Source organism: Acomys russatus, chromosome 23 (assembly GCF_903995435.1).
Source record: "Acomys russatus chromosome 23, mAcoRus1.1, whole genome shotgun sequence".
NCBI lineage: Eukaryota > Metazoa > Chordata > Mammalia > Rodentia > Muridae > Acomys > Acomys russatus.
The window spans coordinates 12,299,691-12,324,899 of NC_067159.1; the positions used below are offsets into that span (position 1 = coordinate 12,299,691).

The 25,209-nt window shown below is 40.8% G+C and overlaps 1 protein-coding gene across 1 annotated transcript in view; it reads left to right on the forward strand.

Annotated features, from left to right (window-relative positions):
* Positions 1–25,209, forward strand: part of Vav3 (vav guanine nucleotide exchange factor 3) — a 327,028-nt gene that overhangs the window by 144,956 nt on the left and 156,863 nt on the right. Inside the window, exons 5-14 of the mRNA XM_051165697.1 lie at positions 1,733–1,841; positions 4,150–4,242; positions 7,420–7,488; positions 8,770–8,873; positions 11,530–11,629; positions 15,057–15,152; positions 18,228–18,296; positions 20,041–20,127; positions 23,367–23,452; positions 24,952–25,084. Coding sequence (XP_051021654.1) covers positions 1,733–1,841; positions 4,150–4,242; positions 7,420–7,488; positions 8,770–8,873; positions 11,530–11,629; positions 15,057–15,152; positions 18,228–18,296; positions 20,041–20,127; positions 23,367–23,452; positions 24,952–25,084 — 946 coding nt within the window. The remainder of the gene's footprint in view (positions 1–1,732; positions 1,842–4,149; positions 4,243–7,419; positions 7,489–8,769; positions 8,874–11,529; positions 11,630–15,056; positions 15,153–18,227; positions 18,297–20,040; positions 20,128–23,366; positions 23,453–24,951; positions 25,085–25,209) is intronic.

Here is a 25,209-nt window from a genome sequence, read left to right on the forward strand (position 1 = left end):
TGTGTGTGTGTGTGTGCGTGTGTGTGTGGATCAGACAGCAGCCTCACCTCCTATGTTATTTGAGACTGCATACAGCAGGCTGGCTAGCTGGCCCACAGACTTCCAGGGATTCTCTTGTCTCTGCCTCCCATCTTACTGTGGAACCCTGGGATGACAGGTGTGCTAATTCACTAAGCTTTATGCGGGGTCTGGGGATTCAAACGCAGATCGCCCCACTTGCATGACTTTACACATTGGTCCAGATCCTCAATGGGAGTGTTTTTTATTTTTTCTGTTTTGTTTTTGTTTTTTAAATCTCTATGTCTTGAGTCTTACAGAGCATAGAATTCAGTCACTTCTTTATAAATATCCGCTGGATGGATGAGCAGATGGGTAGGTGGGTGGACAAGTGTTTCCTAAGTGAGTTTTGCCTCAGAGCACACTTCTCTCAAGCTTCAACTCCTTCCTTTAATATACCTTCCTTTTTTCTGGCTTTTGACAGTTCACTTCTGTCAAATGCCTCCAAATAATCTCTCATGACAAACACGAGCAGCCTGTGATTGTACCAGCTTTGAAAAATGTTCCAGGCTTCAGAGTGACACAGTTACGGCGTTCTTACTTTTGTTCACATCAGTGTGGAACATTGAGCCTGGGCAGGCTGAGGAGACGTGCTCAGGGCTGACCATCCCTTTCTCAGAGAGATTAGTGTTTCCTTGCAGCACCTCTGTATTGTTTAAGGCCGTTCTTAAACGGGGTTGTGTTACTAGAAGGCATTTGTAGACGTTTTGACGTAGGAGGGGAAAACCCCAGGGTGTAGCGGTCATGAGTTGGAGGGATGCCATGACTGACAGTGCTAACAGTTTTCACAAGAGGGGCTGGTCAGCCACTGTTAATGTCCAAGTGCTCACGAGGGGGCTGGAAAGCACAAAGACGTTCAAGAAACCGATGTGTGGTGTTTAATGGTTTTAAAATAGGTTTTTAAAGATTTGTGGATCTTTGCCCGTCCCTCTTTTAAAAATAAAATACGAGCAGTTAACACAGATAAAGACAGTTTGGCTGTAGAAAGACGTATCGGCATCTTCCAAGTGGGCTTGTGGGAGCATGGTTTGACAAGAACGGTGTTAGTTATGGTAACGTCCCAGCAGCGGATGCTGTTATCAAGCAGATTCTCACTATGTCAGCTATTCCTTAACTCTCCTGCCCTCCCTACACGGTGCCCTTTCATAACATAATGAAGCTGAGGCCATGGACTACTGGACTGGGGAGGCAGTGTGATGAGGGCGGTAAAATACTGCGTGTAAAACAAATATGTTTTTGAGATCAAGGCTCTGCCATAGACCAGACTCTACTTTTGACAAGTCTGGTAACTTTCTGTTATCCTAAATTCATTGTTTTTTTTTTTTTTTTCATAGATCAAATACTAAGCCATATCTATATGAGAACTAGTACCCAAAGAATGCTGCAAGATGATCATTAGTATTGGTACTGTGAAAGTAAATATCCAGTGGGGTATTAATTAGCACTGTCCCAGTTGCTGGCTTCTGCTATTTGTCATTGAGCTAATTCACAGGGACAGTTATAACAGGAGCCTCTTGACTCTCTCTCTGAATTCTATCTTCCTTCTCTGGATTTTCTGTTAAAACTAGTAGGAAAAAATCTCAGTCTGTCTCAAGCTGAAGCCTCTGGGCCATGTCTTGGTGTAGCGTCCACTGGGTAATAAGGCACAACCTTTACACTGCCTTTCTTGTTTCAGTGAAACCCGTGTGGAAGATGAGGAAGACCTCTATGACTGCGTGTACGGCGAGGATGAAGGCGGAGAAGTCTATGAAGACCTGATGAAGGCAGAGGAAGCACAGCAGCCTGTAGGGTGTTTGTTTGCTTTTCTTAAGTAACTCTGAGTCATTTATTAGGGAGGCGATTAGTTGCTCGACTAATTAATCTAATTGTTTAACTTCTGTTGGAATACTTAATAAAACCTCCTTGTTTGCTTGTAGCTTATGTAACTAGGACCTGTTTGGAGATGCAAGCATTTTTTTTTTTTAAAGTTAAAAATGGCCGTGGGACTTTCTCTCCCTAGTGAGGAAACTGAGTCTTAGAGGCCAGTGCCACACGAGCTGGCTGAATAATGGCAGAGTAACAGTGACATATACTTTCAGCAAATCATGAGAATGTAATTGTGAAATACATCTTTTCAAAACATACGTATTTTTTAATTTAAAATGTTGACAGTCAGTGACTGTTTCTTTTCACTCATTAGCTCTTGTCACAAGTTACTGTCTCTTTTTTTTTCATTCTTCTTTCATCCTGACTGCAATTTCCTGCTCTCCTCTCCTCCTAGTGTACCCCCTCATCCTCTCGTCCCCAGACCCACTGCTTCTCCATTTCCCTGCAGAAAAAAACAGGCCTTCCAAGGATATTGGTTGAACAGGGCAGAACAAGATGCACAGACCAGGCACAGGCCTAGGCTGGACAACGCAATAAGTATTTTTTTTTTAATCTTGGTTTTTAAACTAACATAGCTAGTACGGTCTCAAAGCTTCTGTGCTGTGCATATATCTCGATCCTCCAGGAAGAACTGCTTTGAACTGTCTTCCCATCTATAACTTGAAAATTTAAAAAGCCAGTCACTTAGGCATTTATTAGCATATTCTTTTATCCTAAAGACTTCTTTATGAGCTGCGAGGTGACTTAGCTTCTTCAGGGATTTCTTGAGTCAGCTTAGCATTCTATCCTCTGGCTTTTAATAAAGGGCCAAGGGACCCTGTTGGGTTCCACACTGGGGAGCAGAGGCACAGAAGTAAGGTAGAAAGAAGACACGCATTCTCCACTTAGGAAATTCAGCCACTGTGTGTTTAATTTGAGGTATGAGAGGCAAGCTACCCTGGCAGCACTGTCAAGGGTGCTTTCAGGTGCATCTTTTCTGCAGAGCCTGTAGTCATCAGCTGCTTTGGTGGCAGCAGGTCTTTGGGGTCTCTTCCACCTTAGATCAGTCTTTGCCTATGACACAGCTCTGGTTGGTTGCTATGGGCTATAGTTAACAGCAGCAGCAGCAGCAGCAGCAGCAGCAGCAGCAGCAGCAGCAACAACAACAGTAGACTTCTTGGCAAGGTGTAGAATGCTTTACATGGCTCCTGCCACTTGGCACTCATTGGGTTTAGTGCTATGAGTCTACTTTTACAGAAATGAAAACCAAGTCCTAGAAAAACTTAGTAACTTATTTATAGTTCTAAAGCTAATAACAAAACCAGTGTCAGAACTGAATTCGATTTTGTCTGTGGTTATGTGAGGACCTTAATGTTTTGCTGTATTTTAACACTCAATGAAAGAACCAAGAATTATGCTAATGTATAAAAACAATATTTGAAGGATTTTATATGTGTGTGTGCATGTGTGTTCATGTGTGTGTGCATGTGTGTGTTGTGTTGATGGTTGATACTCTGGCCTGATAATATGTTAGGCATGTATCCTCCCACTGAGCTGTATAAGCCCTCACATTACTTTTAAGTATTTAATAAATATTTGTAATATTTTATAGTCATATCTACAGTACATGTGAAATCTACTGTCTGTGAAGGAAATGCTTAGACTATTTGTGTTGCTAGATTTAACATTTGAATAAATAAGGTACATTTATTTAAGTAGAATATCTATTTCAGAACCCCTTTTCTCTTCTTTTTTTAGTAATTTAATTTTTTTCTTTTTTTATTGTTTCTTTTTAACATATACATTTATATTATCACACATAAATAAAATAAGCTACATACTACAGGAAGAACAATGAAACAATCAGGAATTATATAACTGTTACATTCGTAGTGATTTGGCTATTTGTATTTGGCAAACTTGAAGTAAACATCTTTCCTATCTTGTTGAGTCTAAAATTCTGAATAAAAATCAATATCTATCATATCTCATCTCTACTAACTTAAAACATCTATCTAGATCTAAAAACATCAGAACCTTATTTTAATCACTTAAAAAATTTTTTGTTTATAGTGTTGAAGAAAAAGCTCCAACAAAATCTGTCACAAATGCAGCTAAGCGTGTCTTTTGGTTATGTTTTGTTAGGACGGAACCTGTAAGGGAATCAGCGGTGACTTTGGTCTTTTCTTAGACAAATTGCTGCATGAGTTCAACTATATAGTTATAATTTTACCTTTTTATCTGCAGAAATCACAAGAAAATGATATACGGAGTTGTTGCCTAGCAGAAATTAAGCAGACAGAGGAAAAATACACAGAAACTTTGGAGTCAATAGAAAAAGTAAGTAATCAGGTATCAAACCCCCAAGCTTGATTTGCATAATCTGAATACTAGGCTAACTTTTTTTTGCAGTGTGTATATGTGGACGTATATTCTAGGATTTGCATTGACTGCTGGACTCAGGAAAGCAAACACCACATCGACTTACTTACAAGTATAATCTAAAAACACTGGAGTCATACAAGTAGCAAGTAGAGTTTAGGATTAGTACAGCTTTGGTGGTAGGGATAGGATTGGCAGTTAAAGGCTATATGCTTACATTAGAGAGGAGGAATATTTAAACTTCTACATACTTAGAGTAGGCAACTATGTAGACAGATTACACACACACAAGATGTTGCCTGGAACTTTAGGGAAGGTGTGTGTGTGTGTGTGTGTGTGTGTGTGTGTGTGTGTGTTGAGGAGAAATGGTTTGTGACCAGTAACTAAAGTCTGTGGGATGTTTTATGTGACAAACAGTCTTAAAATTGATTGTGATGGCTGCAAGGCACTGAACATCTAAGAACCATCGGATTGCGAGCTAAATAGTTGACTTGTGAGAAACGTGAATCATGTCTCAATAAAAGCCTTCCAAAGAAAAATAAAGACATCAAAGTAGATTTATCCATTCTACAGCTATTTATTGCTATCTTGACATCTAAATGGCACTGTTTTAGGAACTGATGATATAGAAGCAAAGACAGGAAGACTATAGGTCCTTCTGGTTCTTTCTATATCATGGCAAAGTTTAGGCTGGAAGCTAATACGTATGCCAGTTGGGTAGGGAGTTACCTGAAGAAAGATGAGGATGAAAGGATGGATGGGCACAGGTTAGAGAGATCACATGGAGGTTGATAGCAGATAACCTTTATGCAGGAATATGGTGCTTCGTTCATCAGCTGAGAAAGTTGAGAGCTCAAGCTGTGCATATGTTTTAGTGAAGAGAGTTACAGGAGAAAGACTCTCCCACATGGGGTACACTAGAAAAATCTAATGGGGGCAGTACTCAACTTATGCCTTCTGGACTAGCAGGGGTCCAGTGTGGTGGATAGAATGGGTGAAGGAGATTGAAAAAGGGGCCATAGAACTGGTGAGCTACCCAGTCATATGGGGACAGAAGCTAGAGCCTTTAAGCAGATGTGATGTTAAAGGTTCTTAAGCCTTTAACACTGCACTCTGGCTCTTGTGGAGCAAGAACGGGAGGTAGGAGCAAGACAGAAGGATATAATAATCAGAGTGACAGGAAACTGTGACCCCAAGAGAGATTATAGGGGAAGTCAGACTTTGGGAATAATTTCTCGAGTTAGATCCAACAGAATTCGAAGGTGTAGGTGTGTAGGTGTTGGATTATGAAAGAAGGAAGAATCTGGCCTGTGCGAATGCGTGAATGGTCACGCTAGCTAACAAGATAGAGGGCAGGGAATCGTGCGCCTGTTGGACGTATGAAATGTAGACTTTCACTGGGATATATTGAAACAGATACTAACCATGTAAGACTTGTGTTGATAGGAGGGTTTGATTTATATGCAGATAGGACCTTTACTCTGAGGAACTAAATAAGGTCACTACAGGAAAGGCATGTTCTTGAGTAGGTCTGAGGCCATCCCTAGTGACTCCCGCATTTAGAGATTAGCAGAATGAGAACCTATAGGTTAGCTATAGGAAAAGGGAAGGTGTGGAAGAGTTGCTTAGGACAGTAAAAGAGTCAGTTAGTTGATTAGGAAAACTGTGTGAGTATGTAGCATTGTTGAGTCCCTTGCACTGCATGGTCTTATTTAAAAATCAACTGTCATTATAGTCTATAGACCTATAAAATATGCAGCAAACTGGCAAACTAGGTATAGACAATGGTTTGCTTTTATAGAAAGATACAGAAGGAGGGAGGGAGCGGGGAGGGGGAGGGAGGGAGGGAGGGAGGGAGGAGAGAGAGAGAGAGAGAGAGAGAGAGAGAGAGAGAGAGAGAGAGAGAGAGGAGAGAGAGAGAGAGAGAGAGAGAGAGAGAGAGAGAGAGAGAGAGAGAGAGAGAGAGAGAGAGAGAGAGAGAGAGAGACAGAGAGACAGAGAGACAGAGAGACAGAGAGACAGAGAGAGAGAGAGAAAGTTATTCTGATGGTGGTTCATGGGCTGTAAACTGGGTAGGGAGGGGACCAAGACCATGAAGGATGTGAGACTCAGTAGACTGGACACAGTAGGGTTGGAGAATTTCTTGAAAAAAGAAAAAAGAGCTTCATAGGCTGGATATAGGGTTTAGAGAGATGGCTGCTTGAAATTAATCTGAGAAGCATGCACAGATGTTGATAATGACAAGGTCTTGAGGTGTGACCATGAGAGTTGGAAGTTGAGCTCACTATTATTGGAAATAAAGGAACTCACTGGCCAAGTTCTAGAAGGGCCAGAAGGGCCATCTATACAGATATGGAGGTCACTAATTATGAAAGGGAGGTACAGGCTTGATGCTGAAGTCTCAAGTAATGAGTGGAAATGGTGTACAAACTACACATGTAGAAGGTTTGCCTCGAGAATCCGTGTTGGGGAGTTGGAGGGATGTTCTGCCTGACTCCTCAAGCACATCTCCGGATATTGCCATTGTTTCCTGCTTGGTCAACAGGGTTCTTTCTAACTTTTAGAAGCATTTCGTTTTACACTTTACATGTTTCAGCTTATATTTATGTCTTGTTTGCATGTATATATGTGTACAGTATGCATGCACATGTGTGTGTATGTTCACATGTATGTGCACATGTGTACACAGTGAGGGGAAGCCTGAAAGTTAACATTAGGTGTCTTCCTCTATTGCTCCCTGCTTCCTTTATTGAGACAGGGTCTCTTGTTGACGCCCAAGATCACCGATTGTAGGGGGTCTTGCTGTCTGCTTGCCCCAGGAATCTCCGACTCAGCCTTGCAAGTGCTGGCTATAGTTATCGGTGGCTGCCACATGTGCCCAGCTTTTTCCGTAGACTCTGGGGATCTGAACTCAGATATTCGTGCTTGTGCAGTGAGAGCTTTAGAGTCACACGATGTGCTTTCAGCTGTTCAGTGAAAAGTTTTTAATATAGAGAAAGTGACTTCTACTATTTGTGTTTATAATGCTAATAAATAATGGACTTTTAATACATTTTGGTGGCTGATTAAAAACCATCATTTAGATTAGGCAAAATTGTGCTTTGTTAAAGTGATCTTTCTCTTGTCTCCTGGCAGTATTTCATGGCACCCCTGAAAAGATTTTTGACAGCGGCAGAATTTGATTCAGTGTTTATCAACATTCCTGTAAGTAAAGTTGTGACAGGTAAAGTGTGTTTCTAGGAAGTCTTCAATTTTACTGGGCTCCTGATCCTTACTCTGTCACTGTCTCAAGTTTTATATGAGTTTCTGCTTTCTAAGTTCTCATATCCTTGGTCTTTTGAAAACTCAAGAACAATTAAGAATATGTGCTATGCACCAATGGATAAGTAAGGTTCATGTATTACCCATGCCTTGTTGTTATGAAGCCGTACACTCAAGTAATTGTAATACATCTGTCTGTCTGTCTGTCTGTCTGTCTGTCTGTACATCTCACTATTTCCTGGTGTAGCCCCTGGAATGTCATTTACCTTCCTCCATTTCTCAACCATGCCCTCTGCCCATCAGCGGTTAGATCTGCTTCTGATTGTGCTGATGTCAACTTACATTTTAGATCCACAATTTCCTTTCCTCTTAGTTATTATGGTCTTACAACTGGAAAAAAATGCCCACAATAACAAATGGAGACATAGGAATAAAAACCCAAATGTGCACATTCCAGAAAGCAGGAACCCTGAGCCCTCAATAGTATGCTCATTTACCTAATTTGATAGCCCCTACTCTTACATTTTTTTCCCAGCAAAATACTAGAGATGACATATTCATCTTCAATTTCTGCCAAGAACAAGCTTGCTGTCATGTTTCAGTGTGCTCCAAGGTACATAGAAAGAGATAATGGAGAATTGGTACCTTCATTCAAACCTCCTCATCCTCCTCTACGACATGCACTCCCTGGCTGCTGAAAATGACTTTCTTATCAGAATAAAAATGAAATCCAGACTTTTGAGTTGCTAGAGTCAACTGTCTAGCACAGTTTATTTGCTACATATTTTTGCTATTAGTTGCCTGGTTTTAAGTAATTTAGTTCGATTATTGTTAGCTTAGCACTAGGACACTGCTAATTGACCAAAGTCTGCATCTCTGTGTCCCAAGAACATGAATCACTACTCTAGTCCATCAATAAGACAGTAAGTGCTTGATTGGTTTTATTTAAAAATTTTTACAGTGATTATAAAATTAAACAGCTGGGTGTATTTTCATTCAAAGACTGAATTGACTTATAATAGCAAGTAGGACAGTTTCTGTGTTAACTGGGCACTGATATCTCTGGTCCTATCTGAAACTGCTGTTTCCATGCCTGTGTCTTGCTTTCTCCTCCATTTTGCCTCCACCTTCTCCATCCTTCTCTCTGAGTGACAAACCTGGGGACACTGGGAGCTCAGGTTGGGATGTCATTTCTGCTTGTGACTCCTAGTTTTCTTTTCTAAGGACCTTGTAAAAGTTCATCGGAGCTTAATGCAAGAGATTCACGATTCCATTGTAAATAAAGATGACCAGAACTTGTATCAAGTTTTTATTAACTACAAGGAAAGGTAACTTTTACATTTAAACAGCTGTGGGGATTGATTTGGAATTAGGGTGAATATTATTATTAAAAATGGAAATGTGTATCTCTTCTGTTTATTAAAATACTCTCAGGCAGAAATTAGAACATAGCATAGTTCATCTCAGGGGAGTACGACGAACTTTATATGATAATAATTAATAATAATAAAATAATAGATAAGAACAATAATACTGGGCTGGAGAGATGTTTCAGCAGTTCAGAGTGCTGGCTGCTCCTGTAGAAGTTCGGTTCCCAGTAACGACAGGTCAGCTTACAACTGTTTTTAAACCTGAGTTCCAGGTGCTTTAAAGTCCTCTTTGGCTTCTCAGCACTGAATCTACATGTGTTTCACATACATACAGGCAGATAAGCACTTATACATACGGGATGAAAGGTTTAAAAACACAGCCAGTATAGTGTTTAGATTTTTGCATGGCAGAGCAGCAGGCTGAGGTCCTTCCTTGGGGCTCGTCTTTGCTGAGTGATGTAATCTTTACAGTGGACCGATGCTCAGGGTCTCCCGTTTCCTCTCTGTAGTAATGGAAGGAGCTGATGTGCTAATGTTTTTACAGTTTTTGAGTTTGGAAAATAAGATTTACAGTCAAAGGCAATGATCTCTTGGTCTGGGAGATAAGCTGGGTAAAATGTTTACCACTGTGAATGTGATGGGTCTTCAGGATCCTTGTAAACATTTCTATTCCCAGGACTGGGCATGGGGGTAGGGAGCAGACATAGGCAGATCCTTGAGGCTTATTGGTCAGCCAGCTTAGCTCCAGATAAATATGAGACACATACACAAACACATAAATGCACACACACAGACACAAACACACACGTATAAACACAAATACAACACAATCACACCACAAATGTGTATATATATATATATATACACATATATATGCACACATACACACATAGACACAAACATACACATATAGACACAAACACACACAAACATACCACAAATGTATATATATATACATATATATGCACACATACACACATAGACACAAACAGATACATATAGACACAAACACACACATACAAACAAATACAACACAAACACACCATAAATGTACATATACATGCACACAGAGATACATGTAGACACAAATGCACACATACACATGCAAATAAACACAAACACATACAACACAAACACACCACAAGTATACATATACATGCACGTATACACATAGGTGACACACATAGACACAAACACACCTATAGACACAAATACACACATACAAACATATACAACACAAACGCACCACAAATGTACATATACATGTACACATAGACATATATAGACACAAATGCACATATACACATGCAAATAAACACAAGCACATACAACACAAACACACCACAAATGTGCATATACATGTACACCTAGAGACACAGATACAAATGCATATATATACACTTATAGACATACATACACAAACAGACACATACATGCAAACACATCACAAATGCACATATACATGCACAGACACAAATACATAGATACACATAAACACACATAGATACACACAAAAACATATACAAGTACAGGGAAAGATATAGATAGATAGACTGATAGATTGATCGATAGATAGATAGATAGATAGACAGACAGACAGAGGAGACAGATAAACTTATCTTTGTCCTAACTTGGAATATCTTTTTTTTTTTTTTTTTTTTTTTTTTTTTTTGTTGTCTAAAATATACTGCGCTCTCATTTTAAATGAAGCAACATAATTCCTAACACTAAGAAGTGGCTAATGAATTGCTTTGTGTCAACCCTTGATAAATATTAACAGTTTATTAGTTCATTTAGCCAGTGGAGAGATAAAAGGAAGAACAAAGCTGTTAGGCTCTTTGCAAAATATCTGTAATGTAGAGATGTCCTTGGTGAGCAGACTCCGTGCAGCGTGAGTTATCTTTCATCCCAGGGGCTTGGGCTTTTCTTCCCACTTCTCAGATGATGTATGTTTCTTAATTAAATACAGTACGGAGGAGAAGGTTTATTAATGGGTGGAGTCCTGGTGATTGTAATAAAATTGTAGTAGAAAGTATAGCTGGCTTGAGGATTAGTAAATAGTAAAAAGTTTATCTGCAATAAGAGCTTAAAGAATTTTTTAATTTAAAAATTTTGATATATATATTCAAATAACATTAACAGTCATTAAGCCCTATTGTAAAACCTGTCCTCCATAAAACATACGCGGAATCAATCTTATTCTAATTTGGAACCAAAACTGTCTTTTTGCTGCTGTCAGTGTGAGTGGCCCTCACTCTTCACGAAGTGTGTGTGTCAGAAAGAGTCTCGGGGCTGGAGAGGATGCTCAGGGGTGGGGGATACTGGTGCCTTTGCAGAGAGCTCAGGTTCGCTTCCGAGAACCTCACATTACAGCTGCCAGTAACTTCAGTTCCTGGGACCCAGCACACTTTCATAGCCTCTTTGGGCATCTGTGTAGATGTGGCACATATACAAGCACACACACACACACACACACACACACACACACACACACATCTTAAAAACCCTATGACTGCTTTAGTAGCCCTGAGTATGGCTTTAAAGAACTGAGCATTCCTTCTTTCTTCTTCTGCTTGTTTCTTTTAGCCTCACAGGTTCATCTTCTTTCTTTCAGATTGGTTATTTATGGACAGTACTGCAGCGGAGTGGAGTCAGCCATCTCTAACCTCGACTACATCTCTAAGACAAAGGAAGATGTCAAACTGAAATTAGAGGTGCCTGTTCATTTTTATTATTTGTTTATTGCCTAAGAATGAAGCTAAACACTATATCCCTCTACATCTGAGTCAGGTGGAACATTCACTTCAGTGGAATAGATGGAAAGACAGTAAGACCGGAGGCTCATGCTAACTCAGCGTGTGGGAGGTGAGAATGGTGATACACACGTAGAACCACAGCACTTAAGGAGCTGAGGCAGGAGGATTGCAAGTTTGAAGCCGGTCTGGGCCACACCCAGACACAGATACAGACAGACAGACAGACACACACACACACACACACACACACACACACACACACACACACAAACAAAAAACAACACAGCCCTCTCTCTCTCTCTCTCTCTCTCTCTCTCTCTCTCTCTCTATATATATATATATATATATATATATATATATATATATATATATATACACACACACACACACACACACACACACACACACACACCCTGCCTCAACCCCTTCTCTCCCCCAAAGTCATAATTTATGTGTATTAATTATATTCTACCATAAGAGTTTAGATATTCAAAGAACTTCTGAAAAAAAGAAAGATTGCTATATGAAGTAGTATCTCTAGGGATGTTTCTGTTTTGTTGCCTCTTCAATATCTCCTTTTCCCTTCCTTTGCTTAGTTCATCCATGATGGACAGGGAAGTGGGGGAAGCCTTTCACATCATAGCCTTCCTTGTTTTAGCACAGTGAGCATGGTTTCGTTACTTCCGTCCCCCCACAGAGAGCATTATTGTGTAGGGGGTTTGCAGGATAGCAGGGCACCGAGTATTTTATGGTGTCCCTTGATGATGGTGACCTTACATCTAGAGACAGTCCAGTCACCACCAAATGGCGTTCTTAAAGAGTCATCAGCACTGAGGGTTAATGCTCCTCTTAGAGAAAGGACGCTCGTAAGTGTAGAGGTCTCGGCTACCTTGACTCAAATTAGATAGGATGATAAAATAAAACTTTACAGCTCACGTTATTAGTTCCGAGGGGAACAGTAGTTAAAGCAGCTTTTCCCCCCTTAAATGAAGGTCTAAAACTGTGGTTTGAGACAGGAGTCAGCATGCCGTCCATCAGACCTCTATGGTCCTCAGCCTCATTGAGTGGCTGCTTGTCTCAGAATCAACGTCAAAGCTTTGCACAGGACATGCACACTGGGGCTGTACAGTCTGTCCGTTTTCTGCCCGTCTCCAGAGAGGAGAGGCCTCAGGCTGAGTTGAAAAGGCTGCGAGTGAGAGGATGTAGCTCAGCACGCCGCCTCTCACTGGGCTCAGATGTTCCATTTTTGAGCAGGGCCTGACTTGGGAGAATTTAATGAGAACATGTAACATGGGCACCCTGCAGGATGTTAGGAAAGCTGTCTTACTCTTGATGCCTGCCATTTCCATTTTATTTTGTTGGTGTTTATTTTTTTTCCTGTTTGTTGTGATTTTTTTTCTTATGTGCAAGTTTGTGTGTCTTTTCTACTTTGGAACCAAGATAACATAGGGAATAGGGTAAGAGACTATCTTTTCTTTTGAACCTGAGTTTAAACTCAATGATGGTCCTTTTGATTAAGATGGAGTTTTGGATGAGTATGTGATGGATTGTTTCAGAAGTATTATATATGTCCTTTATTTACTTTCATTGACAAAAATTTATACCCCAGCCTCCAGCTGGAGTATAGTTGATGACAGTAATAATTTTCCCCCCGCCCCCCACCCACCCCATGAACTCGGAACTTCTACAAACTGTGCCTCTCCCGATAACTTTAAGTGAATTTCTTTGATTTTATACATACAAATTTCTGTTTCTTGTACTGAATTGGGATGGGCTACATCCCAATGGACTACAGAGTTACAAGAACTCTGCCATCTCATGGAGCTTAAAATGCGATGGAGAGAGAAGACCCAGTCGTTATAGTAATGAGTTGACCTCTTAGTTAAAACTCATGGTCAAGAATGCTCTGCATGCTGTGAATGCAGGAAATCTGCTTTATTCATGGACTGGGGAGATAACACAGAGCTTTCTGTGCGAGCATGGGACCCTCAGTCAATCTCCAGAAGCTGCATAGGAAAGCTGGATATGACGGTGCATGATTAAGCTCTTACCTTTGGGAGGGGAAAACTGGAAGATCTCATCTATGTCTGGGACTTGCTGGCTAGCTAGAAAAGTCTGCTTTCTGAGTGCCAGCCCATTGAGAGACTCCAAAACAAGGTGGATGGTGCCAGAGAAGCAACACCTGCAGTTGTTTTCTGGCCTCCACACACATGTTCATCTATGCACATACATACAGGAACTCTACTGAAACAGTTGCCTTCCAAATGAACTATGGTGATTAAGGCACAGGTAACTAGTCAGCAGGTTTTTCTAGCTCATTTCCCCAAGATCTGTAGACTCATGAAGTCATCATGATTATTAGAATCACTGGCATTAATGTTATAGCACAAACAAGCGTGAAGTCAATATTATTTTAAAGTACACTTTTTTTTTGTTTGTTTTATGACAAGGTTTACTAGGTAGCCTCACACTCATGTCAGTCCTCCTGTCTCAGGCTCTTAGGTGCTAGAATTATTAGACATGCACCACCATGCCCGACTTAAAGTATTTTTAAGAGGATTAAATATGTAAAATCTGAGGCTTTAAAAATATTAACTATGGTAGCAAACTTATATTTTTAACATATTTGACCAAATATTCTAGTTCATTTACTTCAATAAGTATTTATTAAGCAAACAGAGGTTTTTTGTTTGTTTGTTTGTTTATTTGTTTTTAGAGGACTAAGGGATAAGTCTTTAGTCCAGAAGGTTTTACTGGGGCAGATACTCTTTACAATGATAATCCAGTGGCCACAAGGTCTACATATACACAGACCAAAAGAGTATAGAAGGGAGGGAGAAAGGAAGAGATAAAGAAAATGGTTTTGGCTGAAATTCTTCATAAAGCCCAGCAGAACACTGTGGAGACAGGGGTGATGGTTTCTTCTGGAGGTTGGAAAGAGTGTTTTGATAGAGTTGATGGGCCAAGGCGTGGTGGTGGGCGAGTCCATGTGACTCTAATGAGTGAGGGTCTGCTGTTATCTGGTTCATAAGCCCAAGGGGAACGTGGGAGACAGAACTCTAAAAAGGAAAACTCCAGAGGCATTGGATTATGTGCTATGAAAATAATCTTCACTCGTAAAATAGTTCTATTTGATTCATGTTATGATTTGAAATACTGTCAGATGTGCTCTTAAAAAAAAAAAAAAAAAAAAAAAAAAAAAAAAAAAAAAAAAAAAAAAAAAAAAAAAAAAAAACCTGGAGATACTTTATTGTTTGAGCAGAAGTATTGCTAAGGAAAGGAGCAAACATATTTTGTAAGGATTCTACTTGTGGACTTTGCACAATGTAGTGTTTTCTGACTTCCTTCGAGTAAACTAACAAAAATTTGAAATCCGTTGCATTAGGAATGTTCCAAAAGAGCAAATAACGGGAAATTCACTCTGCGGGATTTGCTGGTTGTTCCCATGCAGCGTGTGCTGAAGTACCACCTCCTCCTCCAGGTCTGTACAGCACCCACTCCACTGCGCACGCGCTGTTCACCCCATAGAACGCGGGTGCGTGTCAGCCAGGTTGCAGGGTCTCCATATTATTAGGGCTGAGTGTAAAATGGCCACAACAGCTAGGCATCTTGTTTTCATTTTAGAAAAAAAAAAACAAAAAAAACAAAAAACCAAAAAACAAAACCCAAACAACAACCTTGATTCTTTATTTACTAAAAAGACACATTTTGTGTTCTTCAAACAGGATGGGGGTGGGGGCAGAAGGCGGGGAAAGGAGTGAAATGAACACAAATATGCCCTCCATGGCATCTTCTAGAGTCAGCAATAATCATTTGCCAGTGAGTCAACATACCAATTTGGTCAGATTACCCGCATTAGACTCTCCGCCTCACCACAATAATTAAGCGAAGATTGTGTCATGGGCTGTATGGCTTTTTTGCTGCACTAAATATAATAAGACAACATCTATTGTAAGGAGATTCTAACGATAACCCACAAAGTTTATGGTTTCCACGCTTAGTCCTCTAATGAGGGTGGAGAGTCTTATAAATTTAATTTGATAGCTATACCAGGAGGCTCATTAGTTCTGCTCCAAAGAAATGTCGTATTGTATTAGTCTGCTAGCCGAGCTGATGCTTGTGCAATGTCATTTTAAGAAGATCTACCACCTGTACGTGAAATAGAATTCCGAGTCGTCTTCGCTTTGTACAACTTGTATATTAAATTTCTTGAACTGTAGCCATGCAATTATTAGTCATTTCTATTTTGGCTCTACTGAGAAATCAGAAAAATTCAAACCCTGATTATTTCTTAAAAATGCATTAAAACATTTATGAGACATAAACTCAAAGCAACTTAATCAAATTGGATTTTATGAAAAAATAATAAGGGCGACCCAGGCAATCAGCTTTCAAGGCATCACGGAGCTAAAAATGGGTCGAAAATAAGATAATAATTTATTTTCTTGCTTTGAGGTAGTGGAACACTGATTGAAAAATGTAGAAGGTTCAAATCAAGAGAAAGACTCTTCGGATTCTTGTAAGATTTTGTATGGACTCAAAAACTAAGAAATACAATTACATGATTTTGAAACACTTGACTTACCCTACTTTTTTTTCCTTCTGTTGTTTCATATTTTAGATTTCAAGAGTCCATGTAATTCATGATTTTTTTTTAAAATAGGAAGCTTTATTTTGTGTATTATATGTTGATAAAAAATTTTAGGTTTTTTTTTAAACCTTTAAATTATTTTGTACTTGTCTGGTGTCTAGACATTTGCTAGACAAATGTGGTTATTGGTTTGTAAATTTTCTCCTTACTACTACACTTACATATTTTTTTCACGGAAATTACTTCTGGATGCTGGCTGATCTGATGACAATGACAGATAATTTAAAATATTTCTGACAAACAAGGAGCCTGCATATATGTTACAGTTGTGTTGCTACGAGTTCTTGTGGGGCTCCTAACAGTGGATATGGGGGTGGGGACTGTTTCTGACTCTTTTGCCTGCTTTTGGGACCCTTTCCTCCTTCTGGGTTGCCTTGTCCAGCCTAAATACAAGGGGAGATGCCTAGTCTTAGAGCAGCTTGACATGCCATGTTTGGTTGATATTCATGGGAGGCCTGACATTTTCTGAAGAGGAATGAAGGGGGATGGATTGGGGGGGTGTTGGTGGAGGGGGGACTGTGAGGAGATGAAGCAGGGGAAACAGCAGTCAGATTGAAATATACGAGAGACGAATACATTTAAAAAGCAAAATATTTTACAGGGAGAGCTTTGGAAACTTTTAAGAGTAGTTTACTCTTTTGTTTAACAGAGTGAGAATAGGAACAGAATTTTGGTGGAGTCTTATATTTGGCAGTCTCTCTTTTTGTAACAGGAGGCAGGACCAGCCCTGGGGCTTTTAGAGAATTTAGAGAGTTGGAGTGTGTATGTGTGTGTGTGTGTGTGTGTGTGTACCAAACAGTGTTAGGAATGCATTGCATGACAGGACCCACCCCACTAAAGCTCACCATTTAGAACGGCAGTGCAACCTTTGAGGTGTAACACCATGTGATGGATACACAGAAGAGACCCAAAGGCCTCAATAACTCCACCTCAGTTTCCTGGGGACCCTACTAGAACCTTCATCTTCTCTTCTTAGACGGGTGATTTGTGAACTGGGCTTTGAAGGATGAGCCCGGGTTTGACAGGTAGGACAAGAGGAGGAACTTTCTAAAGGAAAACACCATGTCCTGTGGGTCACATATGAACATCTTTGAGAACTATGGATTCGGTATGGGTAGAGAGTACGCTGTCAGGGTGCGAAAAAAAAAAAAAAAAAAAAAAAAAAAACGGATGAAGAGACATTTACAGAATCCAGAGCGTGACTACTTGGGGTACTGGGTGGCGCTGAAGTGTGGAGGATGTCACAGAAGTCTAGCCAGGCTAGAGACAAGACCTGACTTAGAGCTTAGAAACCTGCTTCCAATAGAGGTATGGACAGATTATTGGAAGGACAGACTCTGGGCCCAAAGACTAGTTCCAAGCACTTAACGATAACCTGTTTGAAAAACGACAAGGAGCTGGGGTTAGGATCAAAGCTGATGTTAGTGAGACATAGGGAAGGAAAGAGGAGGGCAGGCAGGGCCCGGCATACCATTCAGGTCTTGGCTTCCGGTGTTACAGCAATGGAAATCCTGCTACTTAGCCAAGTACCCTCAGTTGCCACCTCATCCTGCACGAGGACCGAGCAAGTCTGGGACTTATTAAATTTAGAGGTCTTACTTAGTTGGGCATATGAGTCTGTTATCGGGTGTGACATCCGTGTTCGAGCAGATGCACTGCAGAGCGATGCCTTCCTTAGGTGGCATCCTTTCCTCTAGAGCTTACGTCACCCAGGGAAACAACCAGGAACATCGCGGCGATAAAGGTGAGGGTAGAGTTCAGCTGAGAAGGGGTCAGTCAACATGAAAATCATCACACCGTGCAGGGGATTGATATTAGTGTCTTTAAACGCTTTGTTTGCTTGTTTCTTTGGTGTTCCATTTTTGGATGCCAGGACATCGTTGCTAACCCGTGTCTTCCCACCAGGAACTGGTTAAACACACCCATGATCCCACCAAGAAGGGGAACCTGAAGCTGGCTCTGGATGCAATGAAGGTGAGGCAGCTGCAGCAGGAAACTGCATGGGTCCCGTGTTCCTGCCTGGAAACAATGGGATCCAACAGGCTTAGTGTGCATATGGGATACCCTGACCTATTGGCATTCACGCTTGTTATTGGTGAGGAGAGCAAACTGACTTAGTGAGATAGATATCACAGTGTTTGTATTTCTAAAACTGGGACTTCCTGGTACTTGCTATGCAACCCAGACTGGCATCTAACTCGTGGCATTCTTCCTGCATCGGCCTCTGAAATGGAATTTTTAAAATATTTTATTAATTTATTCATATTATATCTCAATGGTTATCCCATTCCTTGTATCCTCCCAGAGAAAAGCGCCATGAAACTAAGAGGAAGGCTAACGCTGCTTTTGTGCAGTTTGCTAACTTTTATAGGCTCCAGGGGTGACTCCACATAGCGACTTTGTTCTATGCTCTTCTCGTTGCTACTTATTTAACCCTTGGCTTGAATAATCAGCGGGTAACTTGAGGATCACTAGTGTGGTTCATTTTCTCAGTCCGATCCTCCTCCTGTTGCCCATGGTGGATGCCTTACAAGGCGTTTTCAACTTGGGTTTTTGTTTCCAGTTAAAGCAGAAAGTCAAGAAGGCAGGTAGATAGATAAAAAGCAGATGTGGGCTCGTTGGGGAGTGTCTGAAAGCCCAAATTCCACTTTATGCTTAATCAACTTGATTCTGAGCTGTACCTGAAACAGAGTCGAGTATTTGCTTTTGAAAAAGAAAGCGACAAGGCATTGTCTAGTTATTTAACTGTGCCCTGGACCAGTCTCAGCAGTGGCTCATGGGAGTGTCCTGACCATCACTTGGTCACGTGGCTAGACGAGCAGCAAGTTTTGAATCCTCAAAAGAGTCATTTGTAGATGGGTGCTACAAAAAGCTGAGCTTCCACTGAGAACATAGTTAAGAATGGCTATTTGCAGAGTTGTGTTCCTGTTGCAGATCCGTTAAGGAGGTTAAAGAAAAAAAGAAAGAAAGAAGAAGTGTAAGAAAACAGGAAAATGTGGATCACACAAAATAAAATTAGCCAGTTACAGTATGGGAGGATTAGCTAATGCTTTTGCAATTTTTTTTTTCAAAAGCCGCTTTTTAAATAGGTGAAGGCGTGCGGAGAAACGCGGCTGAAGGTTGTGTTCACTTTATTCTGTTTTCGTGCAGCTCTGTTCTTCACCACTCCTTTGTTTCTCTTTAATTCGCTCTGAAATTGATGTAGCTTTTCTGAGTGAGCATTCTTTCGAGCTAACAAGATATTAACTGGTTTCAGAAGACGGTCTTGCTAGGCGACATATAACTTTGTGTTGTGTTTTCTTGGCTGCTGATCCCTCAACCGTGTCCTTTATCTAACCTGGGGAAAGATGCACAGCTTTCCAGGACGGTCATCCATGCCCCTGGAGTTTAAATTCTCCTGACCTACTTTCCTTGTGACTTTGCGTAGCAGCAGATTTTGTTTGTTTGTTTGTTTTTTTAAAGGCAGCAGTATCCTTACTCTCCTCAGGGGTATGGGAGACAATGGCTCTCCAGACGTCCCAGCTGCACACCCCACATTTAAAACTTGGCTTTGAGATACAGCTTTGATTGACTGAGTGTTCATTGTATTGTCATTGAGACATTCCGGTGGTGGTGACTTTCGTCAGTGATAGAATTAATGATGTGTTTTTCTTTCAAAGCAGCCTGCATTGCTAATCTTCCTGTGCCTCCCGTCTGTACCCTCCTCTCCATTCTTTAGGACTTGGCACAGTATGTGAACGAAGTGAAGAGGGATAATGAGACCCTTCGTGAAATTAAGCAGTTTCAGCTATCTATAGAAAATCTGGTATGTAATTATCCTCCCATCCAGCTCCCCCTCATCCCCAAATCGCAGGACATTCTGAGAGCTGTTGTTGAGAACATAGTTTACCCTCAACTTTCCACTGTTTGAGGTTGTTTTTTGCTCAGCCCTCATACTCATGGGATGTCACCTGTGACTTTGCCACTGTCTGGATACATCTCTTGCCTCTTTTCCTCGGTCTCTTACTGTTTATTCTTCCCCAGAGTCCCAGAGGACAACTAAGAGAGTCCCAGTTTAGGTAATGTAGCTACAAAAAGTCCTTTCAGGTCACTTGTCATTTGAACTGGGTCCAAAGAATGAGGAGGCAGAAGGTCTATCTGGTTAGTGATCCAGGCAATGCCTTAAAAAGTGAAAAGTCCAGAGACGGGGAAGAAACACTTTGCATGTTCAGGAAGCTGAGAGGCAAGGGTTGCTAGAAGTGGTGAGAAAAGAAGGCAATGGGCTCTGAGGTCATGGGGTGGGAACCACATCGCATAGTCTTGTAGGTCAAGGAGAGGCTAGAGCTTTTTGTGACTGGGGTAGAAATCTAGGGCAGTTTTTACCTGTGAATGCCCCAGTCTTGTTTATATTTCAAGAAGTCTCTTGACAGGGGTAGCCAGGTAGCTATTGAAATGGTTCCCAGATGGGAGATGGGGGCCTGGATTTGCCAGTGGGAAGTGCATAGAGAGTGTGGCTTTGAGGTATTTTTGGCAAAGTGATTTCACTGCTGTGTTCTGAATCCCTCTGCACATCCTTTCTTTTCCTCTGTATAGCCACGTCCCCACTCCATGGTACTACCGCCTACTTCCTCGACAATCCCTGCTACCCTGAAGAATTTCTTTATATATGTATGTTTCAAAACAGCAGTTTTCCAAGTCACTTTTTTCGCCCCCAAACTTGCAAAGACTTTCCTGTTGTCTTTAACGTTGATCCATTTAAAAGTACTAAGTGATGTGAACTTTAGTGATTTTCTGAACTCATTCAGTGAATAACTACCCACACATTTTATACCACAGGGATTACACCGTGTTTATTGTAAGTCTCTAGTTTTCAATTCCTTTTTGTGATTGCACCTTTGATCCTTTTCTACTCTGGTCTGGAGTGTTTTTCTCCATTGTTGTCTGCCACATACTTTCACGGTCTAATCTAAAGGGAGTACCATTCCCTAACCCCCCCATCAGCCTAGAACACACATCATGGTATGTTTCCTGGACAGCTGTGTAGCATGGACAGTGTAGTCATATGAGTAACGTTAAATTGACCATCATAAAGATGTGTATGTACATATGATATTAATTATATTTATAATCTGGTGTACCCATTGCCTATGTCCAATCCCAGAACTCTTTTCATCCTGTGAAACCATGTTCACTGAGCACAGAATCCCCACCCTGTTCTCTCCACCGTCCCTGGCACCATTTTTTTTCTATCTGTGAACTCAGCATCTTTGATGCTGCTGATATACAGAACCATATAGTATTGATGCTCTTGTGACCATTTTATTTTATTCAGCCTCATGCCATAAGCATTCATCCATGTTGCAGAGTGTGAGTCTTGTCCACCTAAGGCTATATGATGTATCATCATACGCGCAAATACGTGCATTGTATCTTTGAGCAATTTCCACTCCATTCTTGACAGCACTGTTCCAGTTTACATCTTTACTAGCAATTTAAGTGGACTCCAATTTCTTTATGAACTTGGCAAACGCCAATTTTCAGGTCTCTTTCTAAATAATTTCTTTTCTAAGCACATGTGCAAAATATATATATATCCAAATTGGTGTGAAATAGTATCTGATGGTGGATTTTACTGAGTTTTCCTAATGATTAATAGTGTTGAGTATTGTTTTGTGTGTTCACTGGGCACGTTTGGTTTGGCTTGGTTTGTTTTAATACATTGGCTAATTTTGAGTCCTGATGTGCTGTGGGGGTATGCATACATGCACACTCACATGTTTGTGTTTGTAGGACTTATTTACACGTATGTATTCCCAACAGTTCCTTGCCACACAGGTGCTTATGGGGATTTTCTTCTGCAGATAGCATTGGTGGTGTCGCAAGCTCTAGTTTACTGATCTTTCCTTTCTTGCTTACACTTTTAATGTCACGCCCAGGAACTCATTGCTAAATTTAATTCTGTAAAAGGCTTTGCTCTATTTTCTTGTAAAGCCTTAACGGTGTTGACTCCTATGTGTAGATCTTTGCTCTAAGTAGTTATTTTTAGGTATAGTATAAAGCAAATGTCCAACTTTATTCTTTTTCTTGTAGATATATAGTTTCCCCCAGCACCATTTATACAAGAACTTTGTTTTCTCCCAGTGAATATTCTTGGCACTTTTTGAAAACAATGGTAGCTAATATGTGAGTCTTATTTCTGGGATTGCCACTATTCTACTGGTTTATTGATCTGATGGTCTTTATGCCAATCCTATTTTTAACTATTTTAGCTTTATGCAATGGTTCCTGAGCCCGAGGGGCAGGAATTGTGTTGTAAATATATCAGTCGAGACAATGCGCCACAATCCTGCAGTTTGATTGGTTGTGCTTTTCTGTAATGGTCTCTGCTGCAGAGAAAGGTGTCCTTGGTGAGGGGTGAGAACTACACTTACTGTGAGTATAAGGATCACTATGTAGAAGGCAGGTAGGGATTATGCGGGTTGACTTAAGTAGTGGTTGTTGGTTCTCCTCCAAGATCCACCACTTAACTAACCCTGGGCAACTAGGTAGCTTTCCAGTCTCAGGAATGAGTTTTCTCTTGTTGAGTGGGCCTTAAGTCCGATTAGAGAGCTCTATGTTACTGTCAAGTTTTATGTGCCACTACTTTATCCCTGTGGCTATTAGTCATGGGTGTGGTTCATAGCCATCATGGCAGGGTAGGACTTTTGGTTGCCTCCTTCCTTTGGTAGCTTGAATGGTACCCTGTGGTACCATGAAAGCTAGTCCTCAGGAGGGCAAGGTCAGCTCTGGTAGCATCCCTTCTAAGATCATATGTAAAAGTAAGTGTCCAGAGTAGGCCCACTGTAATTCCAAAGGACGGATTGATTTTCGAAACATATCTTATAATCAAAGTCCTGTGTATCTTAGAGCAGATGTGTTAAAATAAGAAAAAAACTATATCAATTATGATATAGTAGAGTAGTTGTCCTGGAAAATATCTTTACTAATGTTTACTTCTGGTTTTGTGTGATCGTGAAAAGGTCAGCAGGTACTTTAGATTTATTTACACATATATTTGTGTTTTAGAACCAACCGGTTTTGCTCTATGGACGACCTCAGGGAGACGGTGAGATCCGGATGACCACGCTGGACAAGCATACGAAGCAGGAAAGGTGAGACGGGAGCGTACTGTGCCCTCTCACAGCGCTAGCTGCTGTCACAGGAACGATGGCATCTTAAGTCAGTTATTCTAGGATGGGGTGGCCGTGGTAGGCAAGAGGACAGGCCAGTCCGTGGTCCCCTACACTTTCTAATTTGTGCTTTATGCATCACCTCACTCTCCAGTCTGAACTCTGTTGATTTGCCTAGGTTTTTAGGGGCTAAATGGAAACCTTAGAAAACAAGGTAGGTCAATATCTGCATTTTAGTTATTAAACACTGCCAGAAAATTTCCACAAAACCATGATTGCCTTTTAAAAAAAGACTCATTTAAAAACTCACTGAAAATAACGAAAAGCATCCTAAGGAAGAAGGCCGAACGGGGACCATTTAATACAGTACCACAGGCCTTTAATCCTCCGCCATGAAGGTGGTTCTTAAACTGATGCATTTGTGGTGGTTTCCTGGAATCGTTGCAGAAAAGGAAGTCTGCCAGCAGGGGGCAGCATTAGCTCTTGCTTCCACCTTGGTACCCTGACTCCACAGGTAGCTCTCAGGAGCCACACATTTGACTTTGAGGATGAGGAAAGTGTTTGAGCCCCGAGAATGTGTCATTGTCACAATCATTGGATAAGAATATGCGTGTTAATCACCGAGCATTTTAAAAAGCACACATGTATTGCAGTTAGATGATAAGGTTAGAAGGTTCGGTTTCCTTCCCCTATTAACATTGCTTTTGATAAGGAAACAAAACAGAACAAAACAATATTAGCACAGAAACTTAACCATCACTTTCCTGGTTTGCAGTTTTCTCTTACACCCAAGCTGCGCTTAAGGTGACCCTTTAAATTGTGTCACTCAACATAAGGAGTGAAAGCACAGGTTCTAAAGTTAGCCTGGCTGTGATCTTATCTCTGCACCAGATCCTCAGTGTGACTTTTGACAGTTTACCTACCTCCCCTCAGTGGGGGTTTGCTCGCCCAGCATGAGAGTAATCCCATCTGGGTGGGGATGCTGAGGATTTATTTTACGTCTTGTTGGTCTTGTTGATGGAAGGGATGAACTGTTTTCAAGGCTTTTGACTGATCACTATTAAGGTTGTAGAAGATCTACTGCCCTGGTCATGAATATTTTTTTCTGAGATTTTAGTGTTTAAATAAAAAGAGAGCCATTATTCATGAGTAGCTTTATAGCCTATCCCAAGGAGTATTTTCAACAACTGTAAAGTGTATGTATTGCCTTTCTTATGATTCTCCCCCCCCCACTTTTTGTTGTTGTTGTTACAATTAGGGGAGCTGGGGTGGGGTGGCCCCTTTTCTCCTCTGGTGTGGTGAGGGTTAGTGATGCTTCTGTGGGCCTGCATTCCTTATTGCTTCCAGTGTGCAGACCTGCCTGTCGTCCTTAATGCAGAAGAAGAATGCTTGGTTGGCGCAGTCACGTCTTGCCAGGAGAAAAGTTATGTGTGTTTCTAAACCGTTTGCTGTCAGTCAACCACACTGTCTCTCTTTCACAGGCATATCTTCTTATTCGATTTGGCAGTGATTGTTTGTAAAAGGAAAGGTGATAACTACGAGATGAAGGAAATAATAGATCTCCAGCAGTACAAGATAGCTAACAATCCTACCACTGATAAAGAAAATAAAAAGGTGACTTTTGGGGGATGTTACTAACAGTAATTTATGCAGAGCTTTGAATATTCAAATGCAGTCATCCCTTGGTGTCTGGACTCCTCCATCCACTGCAGATACCCAAATCTGCATATACTCAGGAC